General features: G+C 35.9%; 1 protein-coding gene across 1 annotated transcript in view; it reads left to right on the forward strand.

The window, feature by feature from the left end:
• LOC107100309 (glutamate receptor ionotropic, NMDA 2D-like) overlaps positions 1 to 18,917 on the forward strand; it is a 103,047-nt gene that overhangs the window by 56,623 nt on the left and 27,507 nt on the right. Inside the window, exons 6-12 of the mRNA XM_015398751.1 lie at positions 2,921 to 3,035; positions 11,882 to 12,087; positions 12,275 to 12,443; positions 14,189 to 14,342; positions 14,730 to 14,855; positions 17,392 to 17,621; positions 17,972 to 18,132. Of these exons, the coding sequence (XP_015254237.1) occupies positions 2,921 to 3,035; positions 11,882 to 12,087; positions 12,275 to 12,443; positions 14,189 to 14,342; positions 14,730 to 14,855; positions 17,392 to 17,621; positions 17,972 to 18,132 (1,161 nt within the window). The remainder of the gene's footprint in view (positions 1 to 2,920; positions 3,036 to 11,881; positions 12,088 to 12,274; positions 12,444 to 14,188; positions 14,343 to 14,729; positions 14,856 to 17,391; positions 17,622 to 17,971; positions 18,133 to 18,917) is intronic.

Genomic DNA, 18,917 nt, shown 5'->3' on the forward strand with positions numbered 1-18,917 from the left:
ATATATATATATATATATATATATATATATATATATATATATATATATATATATATATATATATATACATTCTTCTAAAGCCTTCCTCTTCATCTCCTAAACCTGCAAGACTGCTTCATGCAATTATTAGTCATTTTCTAACTATACAGTGAGAGCTTAAGCCAGCAGAACCAAAGCTAGCTCAATACATAAACACTAGAATTGTACATGCACAGCAAGAGCAGGCCAATAGATAAGATTTTGCCCCAGAATTTAAAGCTTAAAGATCATCCACAGTACCTTTAATTTGCAGAGCATGATACGTTTGTGTTCATTTATTAGCAAGGGATCCGGGACAATGTATCTTAATCTAGAAAATACAGCATGGATGTTGTGCTTGTTCATTTTTTTATTGATTGGCTCTGAAGTAGTTCCAATAACATTATGATAAGATTATGCAGATCAATTCTATTTACTGATTAGTAACAGCTAATAAAAAGATTGATTGACTCATTTTTAGTTGCATCAAAGTAAGAGAGCTGAATCTAAAACACATTACCCATTTTAAATGTTTATTTGTAAAAAAAATAATGTTTTTTTTCTCATTTCACAATGCTGAACTACTTTCTGTTGCCCTATCTCATGCACTGCACCAGAATACAATTATTTTTTCTGGTTGTAACCTGAAGAAATTGGAACCAACAAGGAATTTGAATAATTTTCATTTTTATGATAGCTCACTGGCACCAGACAAAATGTGCTTCATGGGAGGAAACAAAAATAGAGGTAGCATGAGGTGAAAGTTTTAGAGAGGAAATTTGGATCATGGCCAGAATTAGCCAAGAGATATATGGGTTGAATTAGCAGATTCAGTGTCAGCGAGCAGGAGCAGGGGGGATATCTGAATTTGGGGCTGGCTATCATCCATGCAAAATAGATGATGCTGGTGCTTGTAGTTGTGAGTTGGCAAAATTACCGTAGCATCTGTAGCAAGCGGACCATGTCTCATGTATATTAATGAGCTGCTTTTAATATATCCCTCATAGGCTGTTAAAACACACAGCAGCAGACTTTAACAGGTTGTTTATGTTATTCTTGTTATCTTCCTGGATTATCATTAGCATTGTTTATTCTAACAACAGGTATGCACTGCATGTGGATCAGAGTTGATATTGGGGAAGCTCTAAGTGACTCAAATGTATAATTAATTAGTATTTTTGTAGTCATTCCATTAAATGAAGCACAGTGCCATCAGTGTGGAAATTATGCTAAAATGATTAATGGATTATTTACAGTTTGTGTATTAAGTATGTTCAGCAACAGAGTGGAAAGCTGCACCATCTTTTTGCACTGCTACCTACTGTTTACATTCTGCAACAACCAGTTTCTGTCATTTAACAAGAACCAGTTTTAAGTGTTCCTCCATTTTTTGAAGCCAATGACTTGACAAAAGAAGAGCCTTTAAAGTTCTATCCTGTCTCCTGCAGCAATTGTTTGATATTAAAGATACTCACATTTTAGTGTGTCCGATCCTTTTTATTGATTGGATTAACAGACGATCCCACTGTGTCCTCATAGATTTAGCTTCAAACAAATAAAGTATGTAATAGGTGCTCTGTTTTGTAATGTATATGATATGATACAAATATAATTAATCAGATTAACAATTGTCTATGAAAGTACTTGTAGTGATTTTTGCCTGATAAAATTCATCAATGATTTTCCAAGCCCTATCGTTTGCATTATCCGTTTTTTCTTTCTTTGCAGCCACAGATATTTTGGCCTGAATGAAATTCTCTTCTTTAACTCTGGTAGAAAATTGACACTATCCTGGCAATGTGTCACCTGTAGCAGATTTATCAATTGTTTCTAAAGATGCAACTCACTAAACACCTACAATCTTCAAAAGATGTGCATCTTACTCATATCGATGGTGTTCTTAAAGGGATCAGTTTGCAAACGTTCTACACTAAAGTTAGAATTTTTCTCTTTTATAATTACCCTTTTAACAATAATGATTATGCTCTTGATAAGTTCTAAGGTAGAGTAAGGGTAGGGGTAGGTTTTTATTTAGACACAAATAAAATAGAAAAACGTTTTTCAACTGTTGCTTAAACTAAGCAATTAGCTTTGAACACCCTAATATTTAAAAATTTGTTTCAGCTGCTCTCTGCACAGAACCCTTAGCAGCTGTGTAAATCTGCACCAACACAACCACCAGCTTTGTTTACAAGGCAATTTGCATAACAATAACTATTCTGTTTTTGAATGATGATGATTAATCTGCTATGGTTGTGGTGTACACACATACACATAAATATGGATGTGTTTTCACCATAAATATATGCAATATGCTGAGTTTAAAAGTGGTATTCAAACAGGGGAATGACATCAATGAATCTGTGGACCAAGAGTAACCCATATGGCAGAACCAGGGATGTAAGCATTTTTCAGGATAGTATTGTAATAACAGGAAAGCCAACTCTAACACTGATTCAAAATCAGTAGCAGTAAACTTAGTTATATCCCGAGGAGGGAACCACACAGTTTTAGACACAAAAGCAGGACTGCAGCAAATGTAGAGCAAATTGTTGAATAATGCCCATGACATAGATAGCATATATTTCCGTGTATGCAGTTTATTAGAAAAAAAAGAAAATGTTAATTTAGGGGTTAGTTGTCCTTTAACTACCATGTAGCATGACTTTCTAATAGCTGATCTCTGTGCATCAACTCCACAGTTTTATAAGACATGCATCTAAAATAAGGTTGCTCGGGTGTTTGAGGTCCAATTTTTGAACTTCCATGGAGTGCAACAATTGAGTAAAAACCGGAGCTGACTTCTTCAAGTATTCGGAAACTTATATTTAAGAGACTGGTGGTGCATTTGACGTATTTAACACTTCTCCCTTTCTTCCACTTAATTCTCGCAAACCTGCAGGTATTTCAGCAACATAACACTGGGTGGTCGAGACTATTCCTTCAATAGTGACGGTTACCTGGCCAACCCATTCCTGGACGTCATCTCGTGGACACCTGGCAGAGGATGGGAAGATGTAAGGACATGAAATAACTACTTAAATATAACCGTGTGCTGGGAATTGCATGGGATTGCATGACTATCAATGACTATCAAACGAGGAAAGAGTTGTGTCACATACAGCAATTGTGCTTTATAAAAATATAAATATTAAGATGTTTGAGAATCTGTAATTTGGCAGACAAATAACAGTTTAATTATGTTTTTCATTTCATATGTTTGCTCATGTTGATTATAGATATTTTTTATTTTTTTCTAATGAGTCTACCATCAAACTTATTTGTTTTGAAATCTTATTTGCTTTAAAACTCAGTAATATCACAAATCATTTCGGAAACTTTATAGCAAATATGCTTGGTTTGAAAGCGTGGAGATAAAAGCATATGCATTGCTTTTCCTATTTTAAACAACACTGAATTCTTAATTATTCTGTCCAAGCTTGAACAGAAGCTCTGTTCTACATTGGCATCTGGAAAATAGGACTTGAAGTGAGCAAGGAGGACAGTCAGGTAGTAAGGTTTTATTCAGACTGTCAGGGCTCCAAGGCAGATGATTTGTGAAGACCAATTAACTGTACATGGGATTTGGTGCTTTTGTTAAGCTGCCATTGATAATCTATATTTCAATTTTCCTGCTTTTTAATTCATAGTGAATAACATAACAAAAAAGAAGAAACATTTGCTGCAGCATCTTTAATGAAGATAGACATTTGAATCAAAGAAAAGAAGTGAATGTTGCCCTTTTTTGCTCTAGACTTTGTCTAATTAGTACCAAACTCAAACACTAATACAATATGCATAGTATCCTGGATACACATTTAATATATTTTGGTTTGTTCCGACCCCCCGTGCAGAAATCCACCATGAAACCCCATTAAAATAAACCCTCACAATTTCAGCATAATAATTATTAATCCTTGCTTAAAGCAATAGGATAGTGACATTTTATTGAAACAATTGATATTAACCACCATGAACATGAAATACATTGCTAACTGACATGTTAGAGTCAACTAACAGGAGTGGGAGTTTGAAGAAAAAGGCAAAAGCCTATTTAACATTTGAAAATGTTTGGGTTTTGTTTTTTTTTGTTTTTTAAGGAATGCAATTTTTTGGTGTCTCAATCATAGGGCTTTTTGAACCTGGCCTATGTGCCAAAACAAAAGAAACAGATTGCAACTGCCCCTTTCCCCTCACATAACTACTGGCAGATCTCGTGTAAATGTCTCCAGACCTGCAATTAAAAAGAGATGGCCTATAGACAGCCTTTTTCTGCTCATGTTTCAAAATGCCAGTAAAGCTGCAGATATCGTTGTTATTGTGCAGAGTTTTGGTGAGTGATACTAAAGCTTTATTTGGGTAAGCCTGTACACAGAAGCTTTATACTCTTTTCTTTATTGCAAACACCTTTATAATGGCTATGGAAGGAAACACCTCCTTGCATCTGTTCCGTCTTTGACTCTGTCATAGCAGGTACAGGGGAAGCAGAGCATATTACGCAGCAACAGGTGGAGCATATAGTGCTGTCAAAAGGTTTAAAGATACGGTATGCAAGTGTTTACTGAAATATATCTATAAAATTGGTTTTTGTTTACCCTTTATGACTAAAATATTATTTGTTGAGCAGGTTGACTGCTCAGTACTTCAGCACCAATTCATCTATAAGCCTGTTGCCAACTTTCCTTAATGTACTTTGGATCGGAAGTTCCGGCTCTGTTCGGTAATGATGCTATGACGTTCAGCACATCCATCTTAAATGAGAATGTTCTAGAAAATAATCAAAGTGTTGCGTTCAAGAAGGATTCCGTGAATATTCAGAAGCAACTTGCATCTAGTTCACCTGAGACACCGTTTGCAGCTTCGTTTATTGTAAAAAAAGAAAAAAAAAAAACTTGTCAAGTACAAGCTCAAGCTACGAGAATGAACAGAGGAGTACAGCATTGGAAAACTCTATAATACCTCTTTAATTATTGTCTATTTAATGATGTAAGAAATAAGTAAATTGTACACTTTTGCATTCTATGCCACTGTCTCCCCCATTGTTATGTAATTAACCCATTTTTTTTTTAGTTTAGTTTCAAATTGCTACAGTATGCTTGATTACTATAATATAAAATAAATGAATCCTTTAAAAAGAAAATTTCTGACAAGATACAATAAAGTAGACTGATCATCCTGATAATTTATATAAACGTAAGGATAAAGGACAAAAATAATTAGGAAGTTATCCACATATTGTGAAAATGTAGAAAACTGTTGAACCTTTTATAGGAATAGCCAAACCGCCACAATTAATTACCCCATATTCACACAGACCCCTTCATCGGTGTGTTTACTTTTCCTTCACAAATTGAAGCTTTTTTAGTTATTGTGGTAATCCATGCTGACTCTATTGAGCTGCACTATGATGCACAGCTCCCCCCCGTTGTTCATCCGTTATGCAGTTTGAATCAATTTGTAATGGATGACAGCTAAATATGTCAACATCTAAAACCCAAATGAGCCACCTGGAGTCAGTCACAAGGAGGCGATGCATGGACAGGTCCTGCATGCATCAGGTTTGGACTGCTGCATGGAAACATTTCGCGCAGAATGACATAGCAGAAAAGTGAAGTAGTATCTGGAAGGCTGGCTTTACTCCAAAAGCACACCAACAGCTCATCCACAAGCTCACAACAAAATAAAATAAAAAACTAAGTATTTCAGGTTCATAGTATTTCTGATTTAACAGTAAGATTAAAAGAATGACATTCTTAGGAGATTCAATGCAAAAAACACACGTGACCTAAATGACAAAATTTTAATGAATTGATCATTTGAAATATGTTAGTCTGACATAAGGCAAAAACAGAAACAATTAGTTATGGATTAAACAAATTTTCATAACTCTTCAGATGGGCAAACATGGAGCCAGGGTTACTAGAAAAGAACAGCAGCTATATTCCTGTTTGCAGAGTAAATTTTATATTTGTCATGAGTTGTTTTATTTAGAGGCTCTGTATATGCTGTTCATTGCTTCTATATGTTCTAGGAACTGAGCGTTTTAGCTTTGAGGCAATTAATCAATCAGATGAGGAAAAATATTTAAGTTCTGTGCTCTACAGACATTATTCCACTATCAAGGATACTTAAAAAAAACTTCTTCATTCCAGTTTGGTTGATTTTTGGCTTAAAAGCTCTGCAAACTCTGAAATATTTATGTTTTACTTGACCTATTAATTTGAGACCAAGAATAAACCCATGATCATAAGAAAATAAAACCACTATAGTGCAGTTGATTGTAATGATAAATTCAGAAATTTCTGTGTTCAGAGTTGCCTTATATATCATGTCCAGGAGATTCTAGCAATTGAAGGCATTTATGGAAGAAACTCTGCCTTTAAATTCTTTTTATGGCTGGGATTAGAAAGGAACAGCAGTAAAAAAGAGGCATTTTAAAGAATTGCAGCAAAATATCACTTGAATTTAAACCTTAGATTAAATCTTTGTGTTAGCAGAGGCTTAATTTTGGACTGCATTGCCACAGACAGAACAGTTAGTAATTAACAAGTGTTGATGCTACTGGCAAGCAATCATCTAATCATCAAAATGATGATAATAAACATCATATATGTAGCAAATGTTATGCATAAAGCATCAATAGGTGTTTAGTAAAAAAAATGTAAAGTACAACTGTAGAACTTTATATTCATTCTTTAATTAAAACAAAGTTGCAAAGGTGTCAATTACCCTTTTAAAAACATGATAAACAAAATTGGAAAATTTTGTATCAGTGTTATAATGTTTCAACCTTCTTTAACATAAAAGCATAATTGTTCTCATATTTTGTCATTAGACATTCAACATCAATATCCTGTTGTTTTATCTGGTCGGTAGTTTTGATTTTTCTGTTTTAGGTTCTTGCTTGATAAAAACATACACAAATGATTAAGATTTCTAGATGTCAAAACTTTCTGCTCGGGGACAGACATACTATATAAAGTACTTTGCGCATGCCTCTCAAGAATCACCAGCTTTCATCTGTCATGCATATTCTGTTAAACTATTTTTCTTCCTTCGCATTCTTGCCAGGAAGTCTTGTCACCTGTTTGAGATGGTTTCCGTTTTTTATATAGATAGATTTCAACCCTAGTCAGTATCAGAAGATTGTGTGTGGTGCTAATTTTCTCAGCTCCATACCAGCTTCTATAATGCCTCCCTGTACATGCATAAAGACGCACAACATGCTTAGATCATTCGCTCCAGCAATGACAGAAATAGGCGCACACAAGCATGCAACACACATCAGTGGTTCTTAGTTCCCTGCTGGTTTTAACAGCCCACCAACGTCCAGTCTCAGCATGTCGTATTACATTGACTTCTGCCATTTTCTTCAAATTCCTTTCAATTAGAGACTCCTGTGCCGATCCTTCCACTAACTGCAAACCTAGGTTGTGAAAGCTGCCCCCACACACAGAAAATCATGCTCACAACTTCCACAGACATCCAGTGTGGACACAAAGGAGACTACTGTTTGCAAAGACAAATATGCCCACTCCCCTTCTTGCATAAATGCACTGCCTCTATCTGCCTATTATACACATCCATGCTGTTGAATATTTGATATTATTTTTACAATGACTGTACCATCACTTAGAGCTTGGGCGCCCCAAGACCTAGCGGACTGAACCTCTGCAGACGAGTGCTTGAGGTTGTTCAGCATTAGGCGGGGTGTCTTTCAGCTATAGACACAGCACAGGGATGTGATATTAACAGAATTTAATAACCATTTATAAAAGCTACTCTTAGTGGCTGAGGAGTAAAACTTTACCTTAAAGTGACTCCCGGTCCTAAAACTTTGCTTTAAGGGAAAATCCTTTCTCTGCCGCACGATATTCAAGACTTTGCTCTGCTATTTTCTTTTTCTTCTTTTCCTGACATGTGTGTCTGCTTCTTTCTGAGTATTTGTCTCATAGAGTGCAGCATTCTCCTCAGTAAGCTTTGTCTGTTTCCTGTCTATGTTTTGATTGAATGTCTTTTGCCGAGCTGCGGTCGAAGTGCAGTAGAGACACTGTCATGGTCTCCACCTCCTCCTCCTCTCTGCCAGCGCTTACACTGCACTGACAGACAGGCTGCACAAAAGCTGCCATACTTTACTGTTCTGGCCTGCCTAAGCAATCAGATTTTTATTTCGGTCTTTCTTTTAAATATTTATATATATACAGTATATGTATATGTGTGTGTTTATGTGCCTCTGTTTATGCTTGTCAATAACTAAATATACTAAATATACAGAATACATTTTTTTTTTAATGTTCCACCTTTCTGCAAACTTAAAAATGGGACATTTTAAGACTTACACCTAGATATTGAAAGATTAATGAAATACATTTATTTTCAGGTCAGTGATAGACAGAGTTCTAAACCTGTAATTATTTTTTCTATTCATGCAAAAATGATGGCTTATGTTACTCAGGCATGTCTTTTTGTAATGTCTGTTAGTAACTCAGTGCTTCTAAATTGGACCCTTTTGAATTATTTAAGTTGGTTAAATTCAATTAAAAGTAGGCTGCAGGGTGCATGGTGGTCTTTGAGGTTAAAGAGATGTATTTAAGCCTTCAACAGACCTTTTTACTCTAGAAACCATGTGCATCTGGGGTTTCTTACTTAATCATTTAAATTTGTCTTATAATTGTGTTATTCCTCCAATTTACCAGTATATGAAGGGCTAATATAAAGACTGTATTTGCATGTTCTGATGCATTTTGTCATGCAAATATTTGTCTAGTAACTGCTTCCTTTCAACATAGTTATTATTTTGGCCAAGTGAAAAAAAAAACATGATAGAAGCACAATATGTAAAGCAGTACATGTGCAGCATAATCAAATATAACTCTATCTCTGTGTGTGTTCTGGCTTTATGAGGCCTGTACTCTTTAAGCTTGTTTATTGTGTTGTTTGGGGTCTCTCATCTATGGCAATGCTGGTTTTTCATATTTTTAATGTCTATGCTTCTCTCTTTCCGCAATAAAAAGAATGACAAAATTATTACACTTTATTCACACATAATAGAGAAGGATAAATTTAATGAATAACTTACTGACATTCTCGCAATAATATTTGGTGCAATAGGGGTTGTCTTTTTCAAACCTTTTCCCTGCGATGCAGGAGACTACAGAACCTGGTTGAAAATCTGAAGCACAACTTATGACCATGTATTACATTAGTTAGATTTTTACAGATATGTTTACCAAGGTTTAAAAAAGTTCTGTCATACTATTCTATTGGTTTATGTTTTAGAATGATCACAGTTTGTTTCTGTGAAATACCATCCATCAAGTGAAATGCCATCTATCAATTGATTCATCCATCCATCCATCACTGCTATTAATGTAACTGTGGAAAACTACCTTTGACTAGCTACAACTAATATGTCCGTAAAACATCCGACTGGATATCTTGACTAACCAGCTGATATCAGTTTAATCAGAAAGCAGTTTTTGCCTTAACTGAGATCTAGTCTGCTTTTTCCACAGTCCTTTGCCATAAATTACAAAACAAACAAACTTTCTTCCACTTGGCACCACTGGAAAATGTATTTCATCAGAAGAAAAATACATATTGAACTGTTTGAAACTAATGAACAAACATAAAGGGTTTTATGATTTTAAGATAGTGGATTAAAATTTGACAGATTCTTTAACAAATTTGCATATTCATGCTGCAGATTAAACCTCATTCTTTTAGTAATTAATCTGCCACAATAAGCAATACTAAAATGGGTCTGGATGACAACAGACAACAACAGATAAACTGGAAAACAAATCACTGAACTCAGAAGATATAATAGGTGTTTACTGGAGTAACACAAAAGAGAGAAAACAACCAAATGAGGTAGGGCAGTTTGTTGAAATTAAATTACAGATTAAAACAAAGAACACACATCAGAAAAAAGTATAACACTAAGATAATGCAATGCAGGATATATGTATGTAACCATGTAGGCATACATGTTCAATTGAAAAATGAATCCTGAATTAAGGTGTTTACATAAATGGTAATTAATTAATTATTAATTTGTATTAAACAATATATAAATATATATTATTATGTAATTACTGAGCAGCAATGATAGTTTTATTCCATATTATGATATATTGATAATCTGGTAGTGGCTCATGTGTACTGTAGTTGAAAACCATCAACTACAGTATAATCTAAACATTAAAATGCATTATAAATAAGAATGTCATGTCAAAATTTCACTTCGGTTGCCAGTTCCACCCTATTTTCCTATTTGTGTCTAACTATTATGCCTAAATGTAGAAAAATTTAGTTTTTAACCCTTGCCCACAGAATGTATGCAGCTATCAAATTTTTAACCTACCTACATACTGTCTCGGGTTAAAGAACAGCAGCTCTTTAAAAATCAATTTTGGTGATTTTGTTGTGGTTAATTAAAATATTCTAGCTAAGCAACTCCCTCAGAAAACTGCATTTAGATGGTGTCACCTCAGAATCCAAGTTGGAGAGGTACAAAGGATTGTTAAGTATTTCACAACAACAGAATAGCTAACTATTGGTATACAAGCCAAACTGTAAGTCCAGAAATTACCTATTCTCCTCACAGCTCTGTACGGTCCTAATTCACTCGTGCAGGAACACAATCACTAAATGATTCAAGTCAATTGATTCTTAACCCGCAGGAGATTTAAACCATCTGATCACAAGGACCGCCACTCCAAAGGAACAGCTAATGTTACCAGGCGTAGGCGCAAAGGGATCGATGACCTTATTCCTCACATGGTTACACTTCCAAAGCCACTTAATCACAATGTTCCTCTTTGTTTTAGCCCAGCTCTCTGATAAAAAAATAATAAGTTGTGAACACGAGCAAAAAGCTGATTATTTCTTTGTGTCTGCAACTTGAATAAGGGGAAAGTAGTGACTTACAGTATATTATTTCATTTCACAGGATGTTTCAGTTATTCAATAATAAAGTGATACAAATGGCTTAAATTCAGCCCAGTAAGCTTAAAAGCAACTTATTAGATGACAGAGAAGACAAAGAACATCACTAATCAGCAACAGATGCTATTTAACCTATAAAATTCATAAAATTGTATGATCATTAAAATAGTATGATGTGTTCGTGAAAGAAAAGACAAACTTATTGCTCATAAGGCCAAGACAAATATCCAAGAGCTGCTGAGTGTATTGCCTTGGGAAAGAAAAGATGCTGGGGATAATGGCAACGTAAATTTATTTATACAATTAATGAGTTTATTTAAAACTTTCAAGGGTTAGACAATTGAAAGTGTTCATGAAAAACAAAACAAACAGTTAAAGAGAATACAAGTTACACATTAAGATAAGTGGTATAGTATATATATATATATATATATATATATATAATGAGTGTTTTTGAAAAGATATTATTTAGTAAAAGAAAACAAATGAAAAAGTTTGGAAATATAACTAATAATATTTACATTGCACAGTCAAAGGCCACTATGAAAAATAAAATTTTTTTTATCTCCATTTAAATAAAATGACACATAACAGGTAAGCAATTTGAGAACTTTTTTTTCTAAATTTGGAATGCGTGTGAGTTCAAAAATTGTACCATGAACTAGATCTGTCAATATTTTCAAATTAAAAATCCTTTGTTTTAATAACCTATTCGAGAAATAATTGAGCACCTTTCCCTTTTACAGAAACTGCCTTCAAGATGCAGACAGAAAGTCAACAGAGTTACAGTTGATTGTTTTTGATGCTTTCTGTTCATTTCTGTTAGGAAAGAATACAGTGTTGATTTATCACTACAAAGAGAGGGAATAAAAAGTGCATCCTTCTCTAATGTTTCTCTCTTCTGTTCCCCTAGGTAGGCTGGTGGGAGAATGGTGTGCTGAGGCTTCGTTACCCAGCATGGTCCCGCTATGGGCCCTTCCTGAAGCCACCTGACGATGCCCAGCACCTACGCGTCGTAACACTGGAGGAAAGGCCATTTGTCATTGTGGAGCTTGCAGATGCTGCTTCAGGAACTTGCATCCGAGACTCTGTTCCCTGCAGACGACCCCTCAATGCCAGGTTTAAATCATGCAACCTTTTTCTGTTGTAAAGTACTGCAGTTTCAATTTAGATAAAATGTGTAATGGCAATCCCTATCCTATACTATATCATAAAACCTATCACAATGGCCCCTGCTGTATTATTTATGTTCTGTAGACTTTTTATTTATTTTCTGTATTTTTTTCTTTTGCCTTTTCTTTCCCAGTGCTATTCATGAGGGTTTGGCTCCTCTAAAGCAGTGCTGCAAAGGTTTCTGCATTGACATCCTAAAGCGCCTAGCTAAGATTGTTGGTTTTACCTATGACCTCTACTTGGTGACCAATGGGAAGCATGGGAAGAAAATCGATGGCGTTTGGAATGGCATGATTGGAGAGGTTAGTCTTTGATTGTGTTGTAATGCTTGTTCTCTCTACCTGCCTTCCTATACACTGTGTGATGAATGTAAGGCAGGTAATAAAGACGTGGGACCAAATCTTCACAACTTAGTCTCACATCATTATTGTCAAGTTTCAAGTCTTACATCAAGACTACGGGTAATGTTAAGTGCAGAACAAGTCCTTTTGTTTAAACTTCAAGTAACTATCAGTCATTGTTGGTACTGTCTTTTTGTTTTTTTATATCTTTTAATTTAATGGTTAATTCTGAATTAGTTAAATATTTGATTGGACTTTGCCTTGGGTCTGGTAATTAAGACAGTTCACACATCTGGGTCATACTTGTGTAAAAAAAAAACATGGTTGGAAATTGGGGTTGAACTTAATCAACACATAAGACATCAATATTATCCCACTGCTTTTATTTCTTGTTGAGTTATTGCACAGATTATGACAACTGATTGTTGGCTTTTTTTTATTGTATTCTGCTTGCTATAAAAGAGGTCAGATAAACCATCATAATTTTTTTCTGTCATTTACATTGTACCTGTTTTAATTTCCCCATTTATAACCCAATTTACCATTCAAACAGCAGCTTTGGAGAAGGTTAGAAAAAAAATCTGTTGGCTGCAGCATCAATTTGTGTATCATATACACAACCAAGACTTTGGATTGTACTTGGCTCCCAGTGTCAGCAGAATGCATTTATAATCGTTTGTATGGTTCAATGTGACTTAAGTAGTCTGACATTTAATTGGAAACATTAAAGGGCGATAAAAAGGTTAAAAACACGGAAAATATGTTTTTCTCCACACTATGTTCACACTGTATACTTCTGTGGAAAGTTTCAGTTTATACTGTATTAGAATAAGCATAAAGCATACTAGATACCCCCACATATTTAAGGTCAGTCCTTGATATTTTCTTGGTCATATAGGTTATCAGTCCTGTAAAATCAAGACAGATGTGCTGGTGAAAGGAGGAGTGGGAAAAGTCTCAAAGAAACAATCATGCACTCGCATAGTACTAACTCGTATATTGAGATCAACACAGTGTTTGTGACTTCATTGAAGCTCTCCACTGTTTCATTCTCACAGAAGGAACTTGTCGCACACCCAGTCTTGCGTTTCTAAAACAGTTCCTCACTGCTCTCGTGCTCTTATCATTTATAACTTGACCCCAGGTCAGAGCTGACTGTCAGATCTATTTTTGCAAGATGAAAAAAAAAAGAAGAAACCAAACCTATTTTGTTTTCTAAAGCTAATTCCTGTCATTTTCATCAACTCCTCCCAAGCCTGCCATTCTTTGATCAGGTAATCCAAAGACTAGGCAAAGCTGGGTGGAGGGGGGGGGTTTGCGTTCCGCTTCGATTCAGTTTTCTGCTGATTTGTTTTGAAGAGCAGATGTGCCATGTCTAATGTAGATTAACATTTTGCTTGTACAATCAGCAGACACAGCGGTTTTGAGGTTTTACTTGATGGTTGCAGAGAGTAGACGGGTCTCCGGCTCATTCTGCATGCTAAAGAGATGCGCAGGAGACATGTGTTCAGTAATTGCACTGAGCCGAAACACTGACTCCCCTCATGTTTGGCTGTACAAAGGGTCAAGGTGCAGAAATGTCAGGATGTGAACTGGAAAAAAAAGTGTATGGTGGACTGTAAAAAAATTGGCTTTGTCTATTCAGAGCAGTTACTTGAATTTCCATAATTAGAACTCTTTCCTATCACTGCTGTTGTTCTCCTCAGGTGGTGTACAAGCGGGCGGACATGGCCATCGGCTCACTGACTATCAATGAAGAGAGGTCCGAGGTTGTGGATTTCTCTGTTCCCTTTGTGGAAACAGGGATCAGTGTCATGGTCTCCCGTAGCAATGGAACTGTTTCACCATCAGCTTTCTTAGGTGAGACCGTTAGCCCACTGCAAGGCATTTGCTGATGAACAGCATCTAATGTAGATGTAAAGTGTTGAGTTTGCAGAAAAACCCTTGATCTTTGGTTGCTGGCCCCTACATCTAGATTTTTTTAGCTTCTCATGTCTTCTTAATGTCTTTTTTTACTCTGTCAGCATACTCGAGGCCCCAGAGGGAGATCAATGTTACTGACTTCAATGAATCGAGCAGAGCTTAGAAACATTAAACAGTGTTTATCTACTAAGGACTGTGTTTGCTCCAATGCTTTTGTTTAAGGAGATTGATTTATGTACAAATTATATAACACAATCTTCTGTACTTTATTCAATTAATTAACTATTTTGTTTTTTTTGTTTGTTCTTTTTTATTTTTTCACAGAGCCTTACAGTCCAGCAGTGTGGGTGATGATGTTCGTCATGTGCCTCACTGTCGTGGCAGTGACTGTCTTTATTTTTGAATTTTTCAGCCCTGTGGGCTATAATCGCAGTCTGCAGACAGGAAAAAGTGAGTGATGAGTCTAACCTGTCTATATGTCCGTGATAGATGAATTTGTCTGAGTACAGTCCATCACTGATGCCTCATGTATCGAATCATTAGATAATGAACATTCTCTGGCAAAACTGGAAGAAAAACAAGAAATGCGCAAATGTAAACTACCAGCCAATATTTTCAATTCACCCTCTCATTAAATGGTGTTTTTTATTTTTAACACTACCTCTGACAACAACTTTAATGTGCTCAGGAAACTCTGTTATGTGGATCAATCTATGAAACTCAGTGCTCCTAATTCCTGCACCTGTTATGGTAACTTATTATGTTACCACAACACATTGTGGTATCATACCCTTGTGAGCTCAGTTTGTCCAGGAATAGGCAAATAACAATAAAAGCAATAAAAGAGAGACAGACCATCAACACTAAAAAATTTAGAGTAAGTCTCTTCTAAACAAAAATGGTAAATAAAATTGATGTGTCAACTGGTATCAGTTTTCCACCATAAAAGGGTACTCAGAAACTGACAGGAAGAGGTCTTGCAGACCCAAAAGTACATCTGAATTGGAGATCAAGTTTCTAAAAGATAATACTGTAGCTTGTGTGATAGATGGCTCACAGTACAACAACTTTAAGCACAGCTTAATAATAAATTCATAAGCAGGATTTGTCTCAACTGTGAAGAGATGACTGAATTGCAGATTTGACAGGACAAATGAGCGAGAAAGCCATTACTAAGATGCCAGAATAGAACAAAGAGGCTTGCCTGGGACATGAAATGCTGCCATTGGACAACTGAAGAATGAATGAAACTATTATGGACTTAATCAAAGTTTTAAATCTGTGGTTCATCCCAAAAGATGTCTCTACATCACCAAAGAGGTGAGAGGATGTTTCCCAGTATGGGAAATCAACAGTCAGACTTAAATAAGGAAGTTTGGTATTCTAGGGCTGTTTTGCTGGATCCAGGGGAGGTGGTTTGTACAAAGTAAGAGGTAAACTCAACCAAACAGGTACCACGGCATTCTGCAACTGGAATGCCCTCTGGAATATACCATGCTTCAAATCATTACCTAACATAAGTGCAAGCTATTCTGGACTATCTCAGGAAAAGGGAACAAGATTATAAGTTTTGAAACGGTAGCCAGCTGTCCCGCTGTTACACCAGCCAAAGGTGGCTAATTTAATGAAATAAAAGTTTAGAATATCTGTTGGTCTATAAAATGATTCCAATATTTCCTTTTTATACATGCAGTATACTGAGCAGGATCCAAAAGTTATCCGTATTAAAACAGCCATTTATTATTCAGCAGCATATTTTGTACTGTTCTGATTTTCCATGTGCTTGATGCCTTGGTTCAGCAGCTCACTGGATTCATATCCTTTACTACATGAGTGCAGTGGTGTACCTAATTTCACCTCTCTGTCATCCTCCACCATATCCCCACTCAGTAACTCTCATCTCTTCTAGTCCAATCTCCCATGGCAACTTACAGTACTGAAAATTGATGTTTAATACAGTATACATTTCGTTTACTAAAAAACTGAATGTTTAGGTGTGTTACAATATACTAAGCTGTTGAATAGAGTAAAGATTAACAGAGTCTGGACACCTTCAGGAATATTCTGGAGTTAAATTTGAACTTTTTTCAAGTCTTTCAATTCATTTGTTGGGTTCTACCTCCTTCCCCATGTCTATCTGATGCTTTCTTCCTTGCTTTCTTTTTCAGTTATTTGGTCATTCGTGTTGTATATTGGTGATCCTATTCAGTCTGGAAAACAATTCGATTTTTACATTAAAATTTTGTTGAAACCATTCACTGAGGAATTTAATTAACAGTCCCATACAGTCCAATGCCCTCCCTCACAAAAATGACTAAATATACATATGTTAAACATATATTTCTTTTGCATAATCTCCCACCGAGGTTAATTTTTAGCCAAAAGTAAAATATGCATTTTATTTTAAGGAGCATAGCGCAACTTCTAAAGTTTTTTCAAAGATTGGCCCCTCTGGTGACAAGTTCAAATGACCCCACACATTAGAGGAATCGAACTTCATCGCCATTTGACTTATTTTGTTTTTCTTACATTTGTGTAGAACATTTGATGGAGTTTGAGGTGCACTTCTATGTAGCTAATCTTTTGTGGTCAGACTTCAGAAACGCTCACTGATGTTTAATCTCTAATGCATCAATGGCTGCAGAGGCTGAAGCCAGATGAACAAGAGCACGCCCACACCCAGAGAATAAAACCCAAATCACTCTTATTAACTGACTAATGGAGTCAATAGAGGGTATTGTAGTAAATGGAGAAAAACAAATTTTACAAAGCAGGCAATTGTAAAGGTATGCATGGGAGTGAAAAATATATAAATCGACCTTTATTATTTTGCTAAAACCCTTTAGGGACTTTCCCCCCCATTTTTACTAGTATTCACAGTGAATGTTGGGGGCTGTGTTTTAGCTATATATATATATACTGTACCTAACAACATCCCTGCTTCTAATCATTCTAATCTTTTTTTCTCCATTATTGTTCTAATTAGAGGCTGGAGGGTCCACTTTCACCATTGGAAAATCTGTATGGCTTTTATGGGCCATTGTTTTTAACAACTCTGTACCAGTGGAAAACCCAAGAGGAACCACAAGCAAGATCATGGTGCTGATTTGGGCCTTCTTTGCGGTCATTTTTCTGGCCTCCTACACTGCTAACCTGGCTGCCTTCATGATCCAGGAGGAGTACATCGACACAGTTTCAGGTCTCTCGGACAAGAAGGTACTTCTGCACTTGAATACTGATTAGGTGGAAAAAGCAGAGGGAGAATCAATGTCTTGAAGTGAGCCAAATCCCATGCATTTGAATGTTAAATTGATTAACGCATGGGAATTAAGAAATGAATAGAACCTCTTGTATCATAATTTGATTACTACTTTTCCAGGACACACAAAAGATGATTTTAAATGTTACTTTAAGTCCACAGACTGCTCTCTTTTCATTGTAAGTGGGTAAGGATTGCTGTAAGTAAGTCTGGAGAGTGGACAGAAGTAGGTCAGACAGATTGGTGCACATGCTGGTGTGTCTCATGCCCCTTCTTTTTCCTTCCTCACCCTCTTTTCCTCTGATAGTTTCAGCATCCAGAGGAGCAGTACCCACCTCTGAAGTTTGGCACAGTGCCCAACGGGAGCACAGAGAAAAACATTCGCTCAAACTATCCAGACATGCACCAGTACATGGGAAAATACAACCAGAGGGGGGTGGAGGACGCCATCCTGAACCTAAAGACAGGGTATGTTTGCCATAGCTAAGCCATCTTCTTTTTACATACCCCCATTTTTAACTATTTCATTTCAGTTTATGTATTGTGTGCAACTCATAATTTAAGAAATGCAATGACTTTCATTTTTACGTAAAAAATGCAATTTATTGTGATCATAAAGAAGTTTCATCCTGAATGAAAAGAAAAATGCTTCACTCTTTTAAGGTTTTTCAAAAATATTTCAATCTAAGCTCAAATGATATAACAAAACAATTCAATACCAAACACAGAAGAAGCTAAATTGAAAGCCTCCCAGCTTCCGTATGAGTTAAAATGTAATGGTGGGGCAGAATGTGGCCGATCTAAAGCATCTAAAGGTAGTCTCATTGTGAACACCCCTGTTAAAGTGGCAGTTTCTGCACTTTACTGGTGCTGCAGGTGGCAATTCCAACAAACTGCAGTTTCCTGCCATAACTCCAGGCCCTAACCTCACTTAAATGCTTAACAGAGCTGTGAAAGAGTAACCAAATGAGACAAGACATGAATCTACATTCCACCATATTGATTCAAGATAGTGATAGGTTCATGCAGAAAACAACTAGGCCCAATTAGGTTAAAGGTTTTTTTGGAAGTTTCATGCATGCAGTTAAGGGCTTTGCTCAGGAACCCAGAGTGGAGGCAGTGGGAATTGAACCGGATACTTAGAACCTTCTCAGATCACAAGCGCACTGCTCTAACTCACTAGGCCAACACTTTTACACATTATTATTATTATTATTATTATTATTATTATTATTATTATTATTATTATTATT

Source organism: Cyprinodon variegatus, unplaced genomic scaffold (assembly GCF_000732505.1).
Source record: "Cyprinodon variegatus isolate N-32 unplaced genomic scaffold, C_variegatus-1.0 Scaffold958, whole genome shotgun sequence".
Lineage (NCBI taxonomy): Eukaryota > Metazoa > Chordata > Actinopteri > Cyprinodontiformes > Cyprinodontidae > Cyprinodon > Cyprinodon variegatus.